Raw genomic sequence first — 18838 nt, forward strand, 5'->3', positions numbered from 1 at the left:
GAAGCTCCCGTTCCACCACATCCCAAAGATGCTCTATTGGGTTGAGATCTGTTGACTGTGGGGGCCATTTTAGTACAGTGAACTCATTGTCATGTTCAAGAAACCAATTTAAAATGATTCGAGCTTTGTGACATGGTGCATTATCCTGCTGGAAGTAGCCATCAGAGGATGGGTACATGGTGGTCATAAAGGGATGGACATGGTCAGAAACAATGCTCAGGTAGGCCGTGGCATTTAAACGATGCCCAATTGGCACTAAGGGGCCTAAAGTGTGCCAAGAAAACATCCCCCACACCATTACACCACCACCACCAGCCTGCACAGTGGTAACACGGCATGATGGATCCATGTTCTCATTCTGTTTACGCCAAATTCTGACTCTACCATCTGAATGTCTCAACAGAAATCGAGACTCATCAGACCAGGCAACATTTTTCCAGTCTTCAACTGTCCAATTTTGGTGAGCTCGTGCAAATTGTAGCCTCTTTTTCCTATTTGTAGTGGAGATGAGTGGTACCCGGTGGGGTCTTCTGCTGTTGTAGCCCATCCGCCTCAAGGTTGTGCGTGTTGTGGCTTCACAAATGCTTTGCTGCATACCTCGGTTGTAACGAGTGGTTATTTCAGTCAAAGTTGCTCTTCTATCAGCTTGAATCAGTCGGCCCATTCTCCTCTGACCTCTAGCATCAACAAGGCATTTTCGCCCACAGGACTGCCGCATACTGGATGTTTTTCCCTTTTCACACCATTCTTTGTAAACCCTAGAAATGGTTGTGCGTGAAAATCCCAGTAACTGAGGAGATTGTGAAATACTCAGACCGGCCCGTCTGGCACCAACAACCATGCCACGCTCAAAATTGCTTAAATCACCTTTCTTTCCCATTCTGACATTCAGTTTGGAGTTCAGGAGATTGTCTTGACCAGGACCATACCCCTTAAATGCATTGAAGCAACTGCCATGTGATTGGTTGATTAGATAATTGCGTTAATGAGAAATTGAACAGGTGTTCCTAATAATCCTTTAGGTGAGTGTATATATATATATATATATACAGTGCTATGCATAAGTTTAGACACCCATGCTAAAGTTGACTAAAAAGAGGAATAAAAAATCATCTTTTGGAAATTGAACTTAATGCCTTAATTAATTTTTTTTGGAAAAATCCAACCTTTAAGGACACCAATTTTCTTTGTGAATGAATAATGTATCGTAAATAAATAAATGTTCTTCCTTAAAATACAGGGTGCATAAGTTTGGACACCCCTATGTTAAATTCCCATAGAGGCAGGAAGATTTTTATTTTTAAAGGCCAGTTACTTCATGGATCCAGGATAATATGCATCCTGATAAAGTTCCCTTGGCCTTTGGAATTACAATAGCCCCACATCATCACATAGCCTTCACCATACCTAGAGCTTGGCATGGTTTTATTTCAGTTAGCCTAATAGCTGGTTTGATTTGCATTGAGAGATAATCTTATAGAAAGTACTCCATGCCAGTATCTAGGTATGGTGAAGGCTATGTGATGATGTGGGGCTATTTTAATTCCAAAGGCCAAGGGAACTTTATCAGGATGCATATTATCCTGGATCCATGAAGTAACTGGCCTTTAAAAATAAAAATCTGCCTGCCTCTATGGGAATTTAACATAGGGGTGTCCAGACTTATGCACCCTGTATTTTAAGGAAGAACATTTATTTATTTATGATACATTATTCATTCACAAAGAAAATTGGTGTCCTTAAAGGTTGGATTTTTCCAAAAAAAATTAATTAAGGCATTAAGTTCAATTTCCAAAAGATGATTTTTTTATTCCTCTTTTTAGTGAACTTTAGCATGGGTGTCTAAACTTATGCATAGCACTTTATATAGCCTATATATACACAAAAGCCTCTAAGTGCCATCTGAAATTTTCTTCTAGAATGATCATTTTTTATCAAGCTCATATATTTAAGTTCAATTATTTCACTTAAATGGAAATGCAAATTACCTATTATTTGCCATTTAAGTGAAATTACTTAACTTAAATATACAAGCTTTATAAAAATGATCATTCTAGAAGAAAATTTCAGATGGCACTTAGAGGCTTTTGCATCTGAACTATATTTATTTATTTATTTATTTATATTTTTTACATATACTCACATTTTACCTTATAAAATGCTTGAGAATCCTTGCCAGTATAAAAATTTTTCCCCCATAGTTTCAGTGACCAAAACTTTGGTGCATTTCCACTTGGTTGGTACTTTTTGAAATAACATTACGTCAATTGACTTTTCAGATGTAGTCATTGTTATATCCGCTCCTGTCTGCTGTTGTGTATTCAGTACAATTTGAAAGTGGAACTTTGAAAATCTACTGTTCGAATGTACTTAAACAGGACTGACAACCATATTCTGCTGTGGGAATACAGCCATAGATGCAATGAAGGAATATCTGATTGTGACATGATCCGAATCCTCTGTGTCAGAAACGAGTTACTGTAGAGAAGGGAGTGAGAGAGTGTGAGTGATGTGTTTGATGTACGTTTGTGACACGTTTGTGACGTTCTGTAATCACTCTGTCCGGTATGTGGTTTTTATGGAAACTCCTTGCCCTGAGGACACAGGCAAATACGCTTGTGTTTAAAGCAGCACTTCCTCCTCTCATGGGTTGTTGTTGTTGATATCCTTTTACATCCAAACAGTCAGTTATTATATATTATAAAATATATATATATATATATATATAGAGAGAGAGAGAGAGAGAGAACAAAATCTGAAAGACTTTTCAGTTAGTTCCTGACATGTCATGATCATTTTAAGAATGCAGCCAGTTTATGGAGTTACTGATGTCAACTAGTACAATTAGTCTAATGTGAACTGGCCTGCTTGCTTACACCTCGTGCTATCCCGTTGTATTTTTTAAGTTCGCGATTGAACAGAGTTTTTACTTCAATTTGACTTTAATCTTATCTGCAGAACATAACCAGAGTTGCCTGCTAAACCTGCATTTCAAGATATTTTCCTCGTGAAAATCTATAAGCACAAAAACAAAACGTAAAGAGAGCTTTCAGTGATTGTTCCTCCAAAAACAGAATTAAGCTACATACAAGGCAACAAGGCACGTCCGTATCCAATAATCGTGCAACTTCCTCTCTCCTGAGATACCTTCATCTGATAAATTTTTGAAGGCAGCATAGATGTATCCTTCGCCTGTGATATCCCACAATCCTGTGCATCCCATTCCGTGACAGTTGAACAAGAAATAAATATGGTGTCTGAAAGCTGCGGTTGGTGGTCAGTTTGTGGGTAAAATTATGTTTTGGACAACTTTTTCCACGTTTGATGCAATTTCTAGCAAGAAATTATTGCAGTAATTAAGTATTCGCTTAGTTATCACCAAAGCTCTGTTGATTATTAAACCACTATGCTGCCTCAGAAGTCTGTCCGAAATGTTTTTTTTTGAGGTACCTTTGTGCGCAAATGCTGCCTGCAAAGTCATTGCCTGAAAGGACAGCGAGGCAACAAGTCAGCTGCTTAAGCTTTCGGTTACAGCCGTAGTTTTGTAAAACATTGTGTAATTTGCTCTCACATGCCCAAAGCACAACAGAAATTCCTGCTATTTCACCTTTACTTCCATAACAACTGGAATAAATAGTTAACCTTTGTTTTCCCGGTTTTATTTTCCGAGAGAAAGCAAGGAGCATCTTTTTCCACCTCTGAATCAGTCATGTAATTATTAGCATGTTGCCTGTAGCAATCTAACCTGATGGATGTGGCCTGCCAGAAGACAGATGAGCATGACAAGAGGAGAGCCACCATGTCACCAGAGAGAAAAAGAGGGAGATTGAGTTTGTGATAGGAGGCAGAAGTTGGTTTTATGGGTCACAAAGATCATTGAATCTTGTGAGAGGCAGTGTCAGGTGTTGCTCTGTATGAATGCACCTGGAGAACACTACTAGAGGAACAATGAAAATCCACTCACTGTAAACATGAGAAGCTGTAATGCTCCCCATGTGGACCAATACTGCTGACTACAATTAATATGGTTTTACTGCATATGGTCCCTTAGCGATGATCTGTGATGGTCACTCATGTTCATTCTGTATGTGCTCTGCCTCTGAATTATTTAACCCTAAAGGTCCTTTATGCCATCATTCATTATTAATCAATCACAATCCGCTGTGTTCCTTTAGTTTTTTTAATGGCTAATATTTGTTGGCTCTTTTTAGATTTGTTATGCTTCTGCACCAGGTACCCCTCTCATGGTTCTGGACAGCTTATTTAATAACTGGATAATTAGTCATTCACTTTCCTCGTTGTTTGAAGGCTCTTGTTTAGAATTTTAATGGATTAGAAGTTATTCTAAGTGCCCTTGGCAGTTATGAACGTTTGAATAGTTTTTAGTGACAGTTTGTGAACGGACACAATGACCACAGGTGTTGCTGTGAAATGCAGGCCCAGTGCTACAGACTGTAAACACTACTCTCTTGTAATGACGCATGTCCCTGGTCTTAATTGTACCAAAAAAATGTATATTAAAATATTTTTATTTTATTTAGCCTAATGCTCTAGTAAGTTTATGTATGCATTTAGGACTAATAAGCTTGTTAAATTAAGCATTTCCACTGCAGTTTATAATCAAGGTTGTTGATGAAAGAACTTTGCTTAAGAAGCTATTTTAAAAACATCCTTTGTATTGGTGACGTTTATAACATAGCATTGTGTTAGCATCACTAACAAATAACTGGCTAACGCAAACATTGAATGGAGCATAACGTTAGCCGGTTTTACTGCTGCCTCAAACACAATGATAACCCTGTTTCAGGCTGAAGAGCATAATTTCTACATTTTGTATATGATGTTAATATTACTTGATACTCACCTTGAATTCTTTCAAAAGATCAGGGTGCCTGTCTTTTAGGTGCTTCGCCAAATGTGAGGTGTTACCTCCCTTGATTTGAAATGCATGATGGCGTCGTTTGCATATTGGCTTAAGAAAACATCAATAATAATGCTGTGGTCATCAGCCTCGAATGCCATATTCCATATTCGACTCTTAGCACCTTTCTTGCCAACGCAACTCTCGCTGAACTCGCCGCCATCTTCCATGTGTAGTTCTTCCGTGTGCTTGTAGCCGTTTTTCTTCTTAACCCTTTGAGGACAGATTGAAACACTTCTTGGCATATGTGCTTCCCCCATCAGTTCCGGAAGAACTGCAGCCTCGCTACCTTCGGTACCATCGGTACATGCGCTACTGTAGAAAAACAAGTACTGCCTGGATTTTAAAATGTTGCTACCGACTTGGTACCGAATTATCGGTTCTTATGACATCAATATTCACAACATCAAATATAGAGACGTTAAATAAAATAAGATAAAAATCTATAGTGTATGTAATAATGAAAAACGTGTCCCTTTCTGTGACATTGTGTGATGGTTGTTAAATGCTTATACTTGAGCCAAATACTCAATAATTCTTTGCGTTTTTCTTCCATAGGATACACCTGAAAATCCCCCCTCACTCAATGAAGGTCATTTACCTGTGAATCAGTCACCTGAGCCAACCAGAAGAAACTCTATGTAGGAAATGGAGATAAGGAAAGTACACATCAAAAACTGAATTAACCTGCACGGATATACTAACAAAACAAGCACCCTCTGATACTCCTGTGAACTCAAGGGAACGTGGAAGATAAGAGCTGCAGAAAAGAGTGAGTGATTCTTGTCGCTGACAGCTGGCAAGACTGGAAGGACGGCTGAGAAACTTCATAAGAGGGTGAGAGGGTGATCACTGAGTGAGAGAGACGGGGACTGACAGAGAGCCAGAGTGCAGGAGGGGGCGGCGGCGAAGGAGGAGTGGGAAAGGTCAATCGCCATGGCTACGGACCCAGGAGAGCCCACTGCCACGGAGGAATCCTCTGGAGAGAAACCTGATGGAGAGAGGGAGGAGGAGAATGACCAGGGGAACAGGGCTGCCCGTGAGAGAGAGAGGATGCACAGCATGCCGTCTGACTTCCCCTCCTCCCAGACCCAGGAAAAGAGAGCGTGGTGCGCAGGAGGAGGAGGAGGTGGAGTGGAGGACGGTAAAGAAATGGATGCACCGGTCAGACCTCTGACCTTCTTCATGCCCTCCTCCCCAGCAGCCCACGAACCGTGCAGGAAACGGGAGAACAAGCGTTTTTTCCGAAAGAGCGTGGAGATATGCGAAGAGGATGATGAGGTGGAAGGAATCCCCGATGCCCCTCACAGCGCCCCTCACCTTGAGTTTTGTGCCTCCGACTCTGTTTTCACCAGCGGAGCCCAACAGTTACCCGCCAGTGCCTCGGCTGCCTTGTGTGAGGATGGCACTCATGGCACACAGGATCCTGATAAGACCGGCCTTTCGGCGCCCACTCTAAAGGGGAAGGAAAGAGATAGAGAACAGGAAGAAGAGGCTGAGATGAAGGCTGTTGCCACTTCGCCCAGTGGCCGCTTTCTAAAATTTGACATCGAGCTTGGCAGAGGAGCGTTCAAAACTGTTTACAAAGGCCTGGACACAGAAACCTGGGTGGAAGTTGCCTGGTGTGAACTGCAGGTGAGTCTTGTTTACCCACAAATGAATTATGGTTACCGTATTAATTCAACTAATGCACTTGAGTAGCAAAAGTTTTGACATTTCATTGCAATATGGTGGGCCGATAGCAGCGTTTAGTATTGGTTGCTTTATTTGGACAGGAATTTGAGTTGTATCATGTTTTTCAGGCTAAGTGCTTTAGCCCTACTGGTTTGAATTAGGATGCTGTTACTCAGGAGTTTTCCAAGCTTGTTGGTGAAATCTTAGCCTCTTGTGTTTCTCTCTTCAGGCTGTTACAGTTGAGTGCTGTGAGAACAGTAGAAAGAAAAAAAAGAGTTTCAAAGTCAGAGCTCAATAGCTTTATAGATTACACAGAGACTATCCGTGGGAGAGAAGGGTCAGGCCTACTCACGGCGCAATGAACTGGACAAACAACAAGGCTCAAAGAAGCTCTCTTGTTGTGAAGTGGGTTCTATTTGACTTTGCCTCTATGCTGAACCTATTGTTGCCCACTACGTGTTGTATCTTCCCAGAAAAGTCATCATTGAATAATTGGTTTTGTGACAGGGACCCAACTGTTTTATGATGCAGTTGTCAACAGAGGGGCACGCATAAGTAGATGCCGGCTGCGGACCGCATTGCTCTTGTATCACAGCAGTATAGCATACAATAGCTTAGCCAGCATGCCATTAGAAATATTTTCGTGCCACGTGTCCTTTATAATCCTCTCGTGAAGCAAAGTCTTTCAGCGCATGCAAAACCACCAGCTGAGAGGAAAGCCTGCTGTATTTCAGCACTAAGATGGCACTTGGTACAATAATTAGCCAATAAGGTCCATTTGAGGAGGTTAATATCAGCTATGTAAGAGGCTTAGTGAATCAGATTATTGATTAAAAGGTTGAAGTGGCATGTAAATCATGGTTCTGATCAAGGGAGATTATTTAGAGAATTACCATTTACATGGTACCACCTTATTCAAATTTCTCAGTGGACCAAGGCTATGATTAATATTCATCCTCAACTTCTCAGTGTGCCAAAGGAAGTACTTTTCTACATATTTATTTTCATGACATTTTAGTCTTGAATTTATAATTATTCATTATTCATGCTTTTTGGGGGTCCCTGGACCCCATTTTGAAAACCCCTGCATTGATCATTTTTAACTGCTCAATTTGCCGTTCATAAACCAACCATGCAATTTATTTTCCCCAAAAACGTTAACTCTGGCAAGAAATTGCTGCATCATTGGATAGCTAGTGTTGTTATTGGCCTACATCATGTCTTTGTTTATCATGACATGGATAGATATACTGGATAGATGTCCCTTCTGATGTGGCCATTTGTTGTCAGTAGCAAAACAAAAACGGAGAATAACAACACACGGATGTACTTTTATGATGATTCTACTAATGTGTATAAAACGTGTACTCAAAAAGCTAATAAGTGTGATTTAGTTTTAATTCAGCGGTAGATTTATTTTTTTAAATGGTAGAAAGATGAAGTGGTTGCTGTAAGCAAGCAGTTAGTTTTCCAGGATGTTATCAGCACTCAGTTTTAAACAAACAACTGAAAAACAAGCAAAGGGTACCATGGTGGAATACAGATCTATGATACTCTGACAGTGAAAGAGGAATAATGAAAATGGCAAAGCAGGGACTGAATGAGCAATCTGATGTTTGTTCTCAGTTCTCTCTTTATCATGTGTGGTTTGTTTGGTTGCTTTGTGTTGAAAGGTTGGTAGTCATGTGTTTGGCTTGGAGCTAATCCCACACACACTAGGGCCAATCCACTAAACAGTTGCACCATTTTAGTTTATGATATATCATCATGTGTTTGCTTATCTGATATAGTGTTAAAACAATGTGGACCGCATGTGCAAATAAACAGTTCATAATGTGTTAAAACAGTCTATCCATCCTTCACCTTCCTCTTTATTCTTATGTCGGCCTGGTACTTGACATGACTAAAACATAAGACCGTGGCCTGTGCACAGATTGTAATATTATTCACTTTAATCTTTACAGTATGAATTGTGGTGTAATCTGTTGACTGAGATTGAGCAGATTATTCCATGTTTAGAAGGCATTCTGTCAAGCCTCCGTGACAGTCCACACTGCTGCTTAGAGAGTAATGTGATGCACAACTAAACTATCCAACTCTTAGACAGATTCCTGATGTGAGCTGTTTGAACAATGTGGTTAATGCAGATTCGCAAAAATCTTGGACAAGGAACAGTGAAAAACCCAGAATGAGACAATGTGCTCAGTTAAGAAACTGTATGTGTGATGATTGTGCTATTGTGTGTTCTCTTGTAAGGAGGAGTAGGCTACCGTGTTTTATCCAATAAGTCCTTTGCAATTATTTACATTCACACCATCAATTTGAAGTTAAAAATCATGTCTTGTACTGTATGCATTATGTGAGTTCAAGTTTACAATGCACTACTATATCACAGTAGGTGTGTATTTTGCTTTGAGTCATTTATAATGTAGGCTACATTGTTAAAACGCTTTGTGTTCACTTTATTTCCTCATTAAGATAATTCCAAAAAAATTCATTGACTGCCGGTTACAGAGAGGAAGGGATTTCTCCATGATGTGTTTGATGCTGTTTAAACTTTTCCAAGGTAGGCTTATGTAGTTAGCAGAAGTGTTTATGAATTTATAGCTATAATAATTGTCAGCTATTATTGGCAGTTTAAAATCTAGTTTTTGTTTTGTTTGTATGAATAACTTTTTCTTTTTATGGAAAGTAAACCCAGTAAAAATCTGAACCACTGGACTGACCAAACCAGCTGAAAAAAGTCCTTTCTGTTGAGCTCTTATATTTATGTCATTCTACCTTGTGCAATATTTATTTACAAATATTTGCTCCTATCATACATTACTGATGCTTCTAATAAAGGTAATGATACACAGGGCAACTTTTTGAGCAATGTTGCTGGGCAATCTTGCCGAGCGATTGTTGCTTGGGCACTTTCCCATTGAAAATGGGCAATAAATTTCTATCTGGATAATTTAGATTGGTCGTGGGCCCTGTGTCTCATCTGGTTGCCCGTTGATGGCATCATTGCCCAGCAACATTGCTCAGAAAGTTGCCCTGTGTATCATCACCTTTGTGACATAACATGAGCAGAAAAGTCTACTGAATTGGCAATCAGAATTATCAATTCTCAAACAATCACGGACGTATCACCTGCGATAATTAATGCGATATGGCTCAGCTTGTCAGTGAACTACGGCTCTGTGTAGTAAATGCCGCTCCATTTGAAAGCAGGTGATGGCTACTACTAATCAAGGAACCGGCTTTACTGACGAGATGCGCATAACAATGTCATGCGATATATCGCCCAGCCCTAATTAATCATCAGCCAAACCTGCATAGAAACAGCCGTATTGTCAAGAACATTTTGGTATGAAGTCTATTAGGGCTGGTTATCAGCAAGGGCCTCACGATTCGATACATATCACGATACATGTGTCACGATACGATATATCACGATATATTGCGATACGATACATATTGCAAAATAAAAAATTTTAAAAATAGTAGTTGAAAATGCAACTTGCTGTGTGGTATGTGTATCACATTATATTGATAACTTCCATTCCATTAAAACTTCCATTCCAATTTATTAGCAAAGCTATTTGAATTGCAGTGTCACTGAACAGTGAACACACTGAAATGTATGAAGTGCATATTGTGCCACTGAACTCTTTTAACTAAAAATGAAGATCCCACAAAATTTATAAAACTGAAATTTCTTCTTTTGAAAATAAAAGTTATTTTGATGAATGTGTATCCAAACAGTTGCAGTCCCCTTTGACTTTCATAGAATATATTTTCATACTATGGAAGTCAATGGGGAACAACAACTGTCTGGTTAGCCACATTCTTCAAAGTATCTTCTTTTGTGTTTAGCACAAGAAAATAAATTAATACAGGTTTTGAACAACATTAGAGAGTACATAACATAATTTTTATTTTTGGTTGAACTATCCCTTTAAGGACAAGCGGCAACATGTTTACTATTACGTTGTGTGTCCACTACAGCAGCAAAACTCCTCTCAGTGCCGCTGGAAATGCTATAACGTTTCCGCTTTGGGGGGAGCTTTTTTTTTTTGTCTGTTACGATATTTCTTCAAAAGCTGATCGTGGAGAGATTTTAATCGTCCATGATCAAAAATCGTGATACCGCACACCAAAGTGCACCCACACGTCAGCTCTGCAAGCTGGAGGCGCTCATATTTTCCGTCATGCTCGCCCTCGCTTGGCCGTATGAATGTTTAAGATGTACAACTGTTAGCTTTGTAGACAGCGAGTCGGCGATCTACAGGAACTGAGGAGGTCTTTTGACAAACAGAGGGATTTGATGAAATGTTAACGTCATTTTAAACCCGCTTAAAACATTTTATTTTATTTTATTTTATTTTATTTCATGAAGTATCAATAGTAGAGGTTGGAATATCGATACACTATAGTGAAAAAAAAAATATCACGATAGCTGTATCAATATTTTTTTGGCTCATCATCAAGGATGAGCTAAATAGAAGATTAACATGCATCACTCCCAGAGAGAAGCTGAGTGTATATATATATATATATATATATATATATATATATATATATATATATATATATATATATATATATATATATATGTATGCAGAGAGGGTCTCAAACAAGTTGATTTAATGCACTTACAATGAATCATAAGAACATAAGGGTCTATCATGCCTTTGGCCTTTCATGTGTCATGCAGTTGCACTCATTTTTCAAAGCTTCAGTTATAATTACAATTGACCCTAAAGACGAAAGTAAAAATAAAATTGAGCTGTCTTACATGAGAAAGAGTTCTGTTGTACAGATACAGGTAGCCTTGCAGATATACAGTACAACAGCAGGATTTCCTCTCACCACTCAAAGCTTTCTGTAATCACTCTGGGTTTTCCATTTCTCACTCCCCAGTGAGAGAAACCCTGTTCTGAGCTATCCTGGAGCGAAAGAAAACATGCACACTCTGTCTTTCATAAAACCAGTTCCTCGCCACAGGCAAAATTGCAAAAATCCGCTTTAATTAGGCTACAGTTAAGCACAAAACTGATGATAAGCAAAATTGCTTTCTTGGGTATTCATTCACATTATGAATTCTCATGAAACAATCAATATTGATCTATCATTAATAACTTGAGTCTGGGGTTTGGCCTTCCTTTGAATAACCTGTTCATGTCAGCTGAGGTGAGGACTGGATTGCTTTCACTTTTAATTCTGATTTTGTATGAGATTCTTTCCTGTTTCTTACATTCATTTTACTTTGATATAAGGACAAGCATAGGGCTGGGCGATAAATCTATTTTATCGATTAACTCGAATGTGTAGTTTACGTCGACTTGTTTTTTTTCCCGAACGGGCTCCGCATTTGCCATAAAGATAAACACAAACAACATGGCAAATGAACAAGACTGCGGCAACACAAGCACACCCGCCAAAAACATTTACTGTACAAACTGAATCCGCAGGGCTGCCAACTCTCACGCATTCACTGTGAGACTCACGCAATTGTCACTTTTTACACGCTCTCACACCACACATCCATTTTCTCACGCAGAGAAAAATCGTGAAGCAAAGTGGACACCGACAGACAAGACGGAGCAGGTTACTATTGATATGAAACTGATTCTCAGCTTTCAGATTCTGTCAATTTAATCACGAAATTCAAACAATAAACACTGTTTTGGCGCTTGTAAATGTGACGTGACAGATCCCTGACATATCTCAGTTCAAGCGGCACGTGAACCGATTATCTGTTCCTCTTTACTAGTTAATAGTAAATAAACACGAATGATCAATAGGTAATTTGAAAGATACAGTTCAACTTACCGAAATGTAATAAGATCGATCAGTGTTTTTCAACCGCAGAAAGAGGTCCATAAAACAGCTGAACAATGTCACGTAAAGTTACATTTACCTCAGGAAAGCCATTTAATGACCATAGAGAGGAGTAGTTTGCTAAATATGATAACTATATTACATATTTATTATATTTTTACCTATATCATTAAAATATTATAACATGTTTATTATAAAAAACACATGATTTTTTATAATAAAAATACCAGTTGACAGGGCTCTGTATGTTTACAGCATTAGGTGAGTTTTTTTTTTTGAGAAAAATTAACATAACACATTAACGTATCTACTGCACCTAATATTTATCCAAAGGAATCGATATTGAATCAAGATCAGAATGAAATCATAAGAATTGAATTGAAATTGTGAAATTTGTGTCAAGCAATAATAAAAACAGTAGCATACCAGTCATTGTACCATGTAACATTGTGTTGTCACTAAACTTAATAAAATTCTGTTTAGTTACCAAATGTTTTGACAATAACAATACAGTTTTATTTCTTTTATTTTTTTACACCCCCCTTCCCCCAATCCCAATCCACCCATTTTATGTTATGTTACGTAACTGTTATGTTAGCCTACATTTTCACTGTTTACAAAGGCAGGGCCTGCCATCTTGTATTTTTGGCTTGTTGTTTCTGATTGCACTTTAACCCCAAGTGGGAAATCCAGATCAAATCCCAGAAGGGAAAATCAAAACAAAATAAAGTTAAAACTTGTTTTGAACAATTTCTTTGTCGTCTGCAGATTGATTTTAAGTTGGGGGAAAAAATCGATTTAAAGTGAAAAAATCTGGGATTTTTTTTTTAGGCCATATCGCCCAGCCTTAGACAAGGACAGCTCAGGTTATTTCAGAACAGTGCAACTCTCTACGACCTCACTGAGTCCAAACAGATTTGTACTGGGTGCCAGTAAGAGCAGTAGTGATGGTTAGAAGGCATGTTGTTCTGTCATTTCGGTGACAATTTTGTTCTCTATTAAATGGCCTGGATCCAGATAAACTTGGACAAGCGCATAACCCTGTAATGTAAATTTGGCTATTTTTGCAGCTAAACAAGGCGAGCAGAGCTGGCTAGACGGATATTCTTCCACAGCCTCCAGGTTGTTTGTTGAAGATGGTTCTGTCTGGCCAGCATATCCTTTAATGACACCTTACCTTTAAAAGCTTTAAAAGCTTTAAAAGCTAAAAGTCTGTTATATCATCAGCGCATGAGCAAATGTGAACTTATGCTGTTTACAGCATTATCACTTATGTGCAACTTATCCGATATTTATTCATTTCATTAGCTAATCAAGATCTAATCTCCTTCCTTGAAAAGGCCCATCAGAACCTCATCCCACACACTCGTATATTAAACATTTGCAGTCGATTGTAAGAAAGTGCAAGGTTTAAGAGGATTAAATGATCTGAGAGAGAAGTCTGTCTGAGTTGACATTTTTAGTTATGATATGCAGTTTTACGTATTCATTAAGACATTATTAATTATGTTTATTAAGACATTGTCCTCACCGGGACCATTCGCTGTCCCCAACAGTGAGTTTTCAGTGTTTACTAGTGGGCACATTTGGTCCTAACCTAACCTAACCCCACACACACAAATGTATGTGTGTGTGTGGGGCGTACAGTGTTGGAGGGATGTTCTATCTGGCCGTGCGATTGAGTATACAGGGTGATCCAGGGAGTTAATTACAGTGGGTGCCTGTCAGGCCTGAACAAAAAGCCTGCACAGACAGCACAACTCACGCAGAAACACAACTGGCTGAATGTAAGCAGCCCAAACCAGACCAGTCTGCCCCAGCTCAGCTCCTGCCACAACAAAACTCTCCAGACCATAGAAAAATGGTTTGATTTAGACGTTTTACAAAGTGTAAAAACAGACGAGCAGCACTAGCTGAAACACTAATCAGCTATAAAACAATATGAATAATCATATTCATATATGTACTGCTACTGATATGGAAGGGATTCGGCTCTTCTGTAGTTTTTACTTCAGTCTAGATGTGGGTCTTATTGAAGAGTCATGCGCTCTGGAAGCGGTGGTCACAAAATGCAATGACAAGATTTAAGTGATTTTACTTATTTTTTTGTAGCATCATGTGAATCCTGTTATTTTAGCCAGACAGTTGGCCAAAAGGTCCATAATGAAGAAACATACTGTTAGTCAGAAATAAGAGCTTTTTCACAGTACTAAATTGTACTTAATTGTACTCTCTCTCTCTCTCTCTCTCTCTCTCTCTCTCTCTCTCTCTCTCTCTCTCTCTCTCTCTCTCTCTCTCTCTCTCTCTCTCTCTCTCTCTCTCTCTCTCTCTCTCTCTGTCCCAGTCTAAACTCATTTTATTCAGAGTAATGTACTGTGAGTGCAGCGCAGAACTTTTCACCCCATCAGTTGTTGTCAAATTTAGTGTCAGACATGCAGTAACATAATGTGGCTCTGAGTAAAAGAGAAACTGAGGCAATGACTCTGTGTGAACATCTTCCTTCTGATGGCAGAGCTCTGAACCCTCTATTAAAAATAGAGACCAACCCACTGGCGTTTTGCCCCGTCTGTGCAAAAGGTCAGTGTCCTCAATGTTCAGTAGGATCACATTCAGACATATGGTGTGTGTTCAGTGAGGGTGAGAATCTTTTGGCACCTCGCAATCCGATCTGATTCTAAAACGATTATTCAGTTACATTTTAGTTAATGAGTTTACTGACTGCTTAAATTGATGCATTTTTATTATAATTGATATTTATTAAATTACTTGTACAGTATAATTATAAGTACTTTTTTTAAATAATTGCAAATGAATAATACATTAAAACAATTGTATGTTAAGAAATAACTATATAACATTCATCTTAAAAAAAAATGTTTTTTCTAGTTGACTATTAGTCATTTATTTAAGCCATTAGTCGACTAGTAGCATGTTTACGGTGCACACATACACATCAAACAGACAGAGCTCAATAGAAAAGCTAAAATAAATATGTTTTGTTAGAATTTAAGTGTAGTTTTAAAATTTTACATGTAACATACAGTAAGCGATCATATTTGAGAGCAGTAACAGTAAAGGCACTATTGTTAAATGTAATATAATTACTTTGATCAGACAAGTAAATGTGTGTGTTGTTCATACCCTGTACAAGTTAACAGTTTGTGCTTTTGTTTTTGTTTATCATTTTTAATTTAGTTGGTTTAATTTCTGCTTTAAAATAGTAAGCATTTACTTGTTTTTAGGTTTATAATGTAATGTTTGTATCTTAACCCTTTTTTTCTTATAATGTACAGCATAGCCTACATAAATTCATTATATTTGTTTTCATATGCTTTATATTGCATATTGTTTGGAGGACAGCATTTGGCAGGATATGGAATAGGCTACAATTGTTTAAAATCATGGATTCAAAATTGTAATTAAAAAAATATTTTTAATGCATCATTTTTAGATTTCCATCCGATTAATCGGAAAATAATCGACAGATTAATCGATTATCAAAATAACCGTTAGCTGCAGCCCTAGATATACATGATGACTAAATTTGTTATTACACAAGCATCAGTCTGTTCAGTTATTTCTGAAATATGTGATTCTTTGAGTAATATATATGTATTCATTTCTGTTAGGTATTAGACTTTTGAGGAGTTAGCCTAATAAATTTGAGTAATTCTGACATCCAACCAGTTGCTCATATTATTGAATTGATTTGTTTTTAGAGGATTGCTCAGTTAAAATCGAAATGTTTCTGGTTGTCTTATTTTTCACTAACGCACACACATATACACTGACATGGATGCGTCTTCATTGCAGTGCATTGAACTAGTGGGTATTATGTTGCTTTTGCCATGCTGCTAAATTACAGTGAATGTGTTAGTAATATGAGCTGATCATTCACCCTCCCTTTTCTCTTCATTGATGTTAAACCCATAAGGCGTATCGACTAGCACAATAATAAAAAGATGATAGTCGTGATTGCTTTACACATCCATAGGGATCAAAGAATTCAGTTAAATAAGTGAACATGGATTGCAGAGCTAATTCAATTTAAAAGCCATGATGTACACAGTGTTGTCTAATGCATACTTTCTCTTTCTATGTTTCATCAGCACGAGCGGTAGCTCAGCAAGCATTTATGCATAATGTTTTTGTGGGACTTTTTTCAGGCTGAACAGGTGACAGGTCCTGGGTGTTTCTTTTTGTGGAAAGGGTCAGGCTGGCTTAGGCTTTATGCTGTTTACAGTAGCCTGAGCGACTGCAGCCTCACCTGACAACTGAACAAACACGTTGCCAAACTGAGCAGATACATCTTCAGCATGGGAACTAAACTTGCATAATGTTTAAAGTGTGGTTGACGGGTTGCCTGACCGGTTTGTTTCTCGTTTCATTGTGTGCCGCTGTTTGTGTGACTACTGACTAATAAGCCATAGATATTGAACACCTTTTAGCAATCCAAACTCATTATCATTACCAAGCTACAGTGTAAATTTTGTGAACTAAACTTTTTGTTTTGTTTTAAGTGTAATGTAATTTCTGGTGACTTTCAACATCTCATAATACAGTTTATGTGGTCAAGGTCTAGGGTTTTGAAATCCAAATGGTGCAGTTTCTAATCCTTTAACTGTTATTCCTTGGGAAATGTCAGCCGGACAATAGTTTGAGAGCAAAAACACTGTCCGTTTGGTTTTGCATGATGTGACTAATGACTTTCTTCTAGCTATTGCTGAACATAATGTTTTAATGGAAGGTCAAGACAGTGCTGTATGAAGAGGGCAAAGGACCGGTGAAACTCAGACAGACAGAGGCGCCCTTACGAGACAGTCTTAGACACTAACTCAGCGTTCAGGGCTGCACGCGGATGCTCAGACAAACACCCGCACACACATGCACAGATGCTCTCATGTTAGCTTTCAACCACAAAATACAGAGCTCAGCACGAATTTTCAGTGCACCACAAAACAGGAAGCATCTGTCAACACAAAGATACCTTGTTATAGCACTGGAAATAATCAGTCAAAGTTCAAGGAATAGGGTGGTACTTGTGTCGGTTTGTTTGTAACTGTTAGAAGCTTTATGTTGATAGGTTCTTTGGAAAATAGGAAAGAGAAACCTTTTAAATCAGTATTGTTTTTTTGTCCTCAGTCTTAAACTGAAACATTTGGTCACACCAGTCTAATATATTTGGTTGCAACCTTGACTATGCCAGCACTAAATCTGTATACATGCAAGAGGTGGGGGGAAAATTTAGATCCTGATGCATCGTAATGCTTTCCTAAACGATTCGGGATCGATCCTCAAATTCATCGGAATTTAAATTAATTATTAATAATTCTGGTTATTGAAAATGCTTACACAGGGCCAAACATTACAGATAAGTGCCATGCCATGTGCTGTGCAACGCTGCAAAAATGGCACTGAACGCATATTCACAGTGGAATTTATACAAGTATGCTTGCACTGTACAAACAAGCGTACACAGGAGCATTTAACACCACATAGAAACTACACAGAAAATAATGCTGCAGAATTTTGTTCTGTTTTGATTGTTTGATCAAAGCAGACGTGTGTGTGTGTGTGTATATATTATGTATATTATTTAATATATATTTTAGACATATATTATGTATATTATTTAATATATATTTTTATGTTTATCATCATTATTATTATTATTATTATTATTATTAATATTATTCAACCTTCACACAGAATTAGCAAGGAGACACCTTGACAAATATTTTGTTCCTTTACACTGTTGCTGAAGAGTTGTTGCAGAATTGATTTAGGATCATTTTGGAATCATATGACTCATTGAATTGCAATAGAAGTCTACTGCTTTTTATTGGTAGCTGAAAGCATTTTCAAATTAGCTAAATGCAGAAGGTGATAAGTGTAGTTTGAGGTTGATTTAAAAAATTTTTTTTGAAAGAAGTCCCTTATGCTCACCATTCTGCATTTTTTGATCAATACAAATGGTAATATTGTGAATTAATATTATTACAATATAAAACTCCAGTCTTTAACGTCACATAGGCTAATCCTTCAGAAATCATTCTAATATGCTGATTTGGTGCTCAAGAAATATTTCTTATTATCAATGATTCAATGTTGAAAACAGTTGTGCTGCTTAACTTTTACTTTTTTTTTTCAGGTTTCTTGAATGAATAGAAAGTTGATGTAAAGGAAGTTCAAAAGAGCAGCATTTTTTTTTTATATAAATCTTTGTAACATTAAAATGGTCAAAAGTGACACTAAAGACATTTATAATGCACATTTGCTGAATAAAAGTATGCATGTCTTTACAAATAAACTCTGACCCCAAACTTTTTAATGCTAATGTATGTAAAACATTTTGTGAATGACTGGTGTTTGGATTATGCAGCGCTTTCGTCACGGTTCTGCGGGCCGATTGGT

General features: G+C 37.8%; 1 protein-coding gene across 10 annotated transcripts in view; it reads left to right on the forward strand.

Moving 5' to 3' along the window:
- wnk3 (WNK lysine deficient protein kinase 3) overlaps positions 1-18838 on the forward strand; it is a 52564-nt gene that overhangs the window by 6261 nt on the left and 27465 nt on the right. For all 10 annotated transcript variants that reach the window (XM_081385982.1, XM_081385985.1, XM_081385984.1 and 7 more), the window contains exon 2: positions 5480-6556. In XM_081385982.1, coding sequence (XP_081242108.1) covers positions 5858-6556 — 699 coding nt within the window. In that variant the 5' untranslated portion in view covers positions 5480-5857. The remainder of the gene's footprint in view (positions 1-5479; positions 6557-18838) is intronic.

Source organism: Scardinius erythrophthalmus, assembly GCF_964197995.2.
Source record: "Scardinius erythrophthalmus genome assembly, chromosome: 15".
Lineage (NCBI taxonomy): Eukaryota > Metazoa > Chordata > Actinopteri > Cypriniformes > Leuciscidae > Scardinius > Scardinius erythrophthalmus.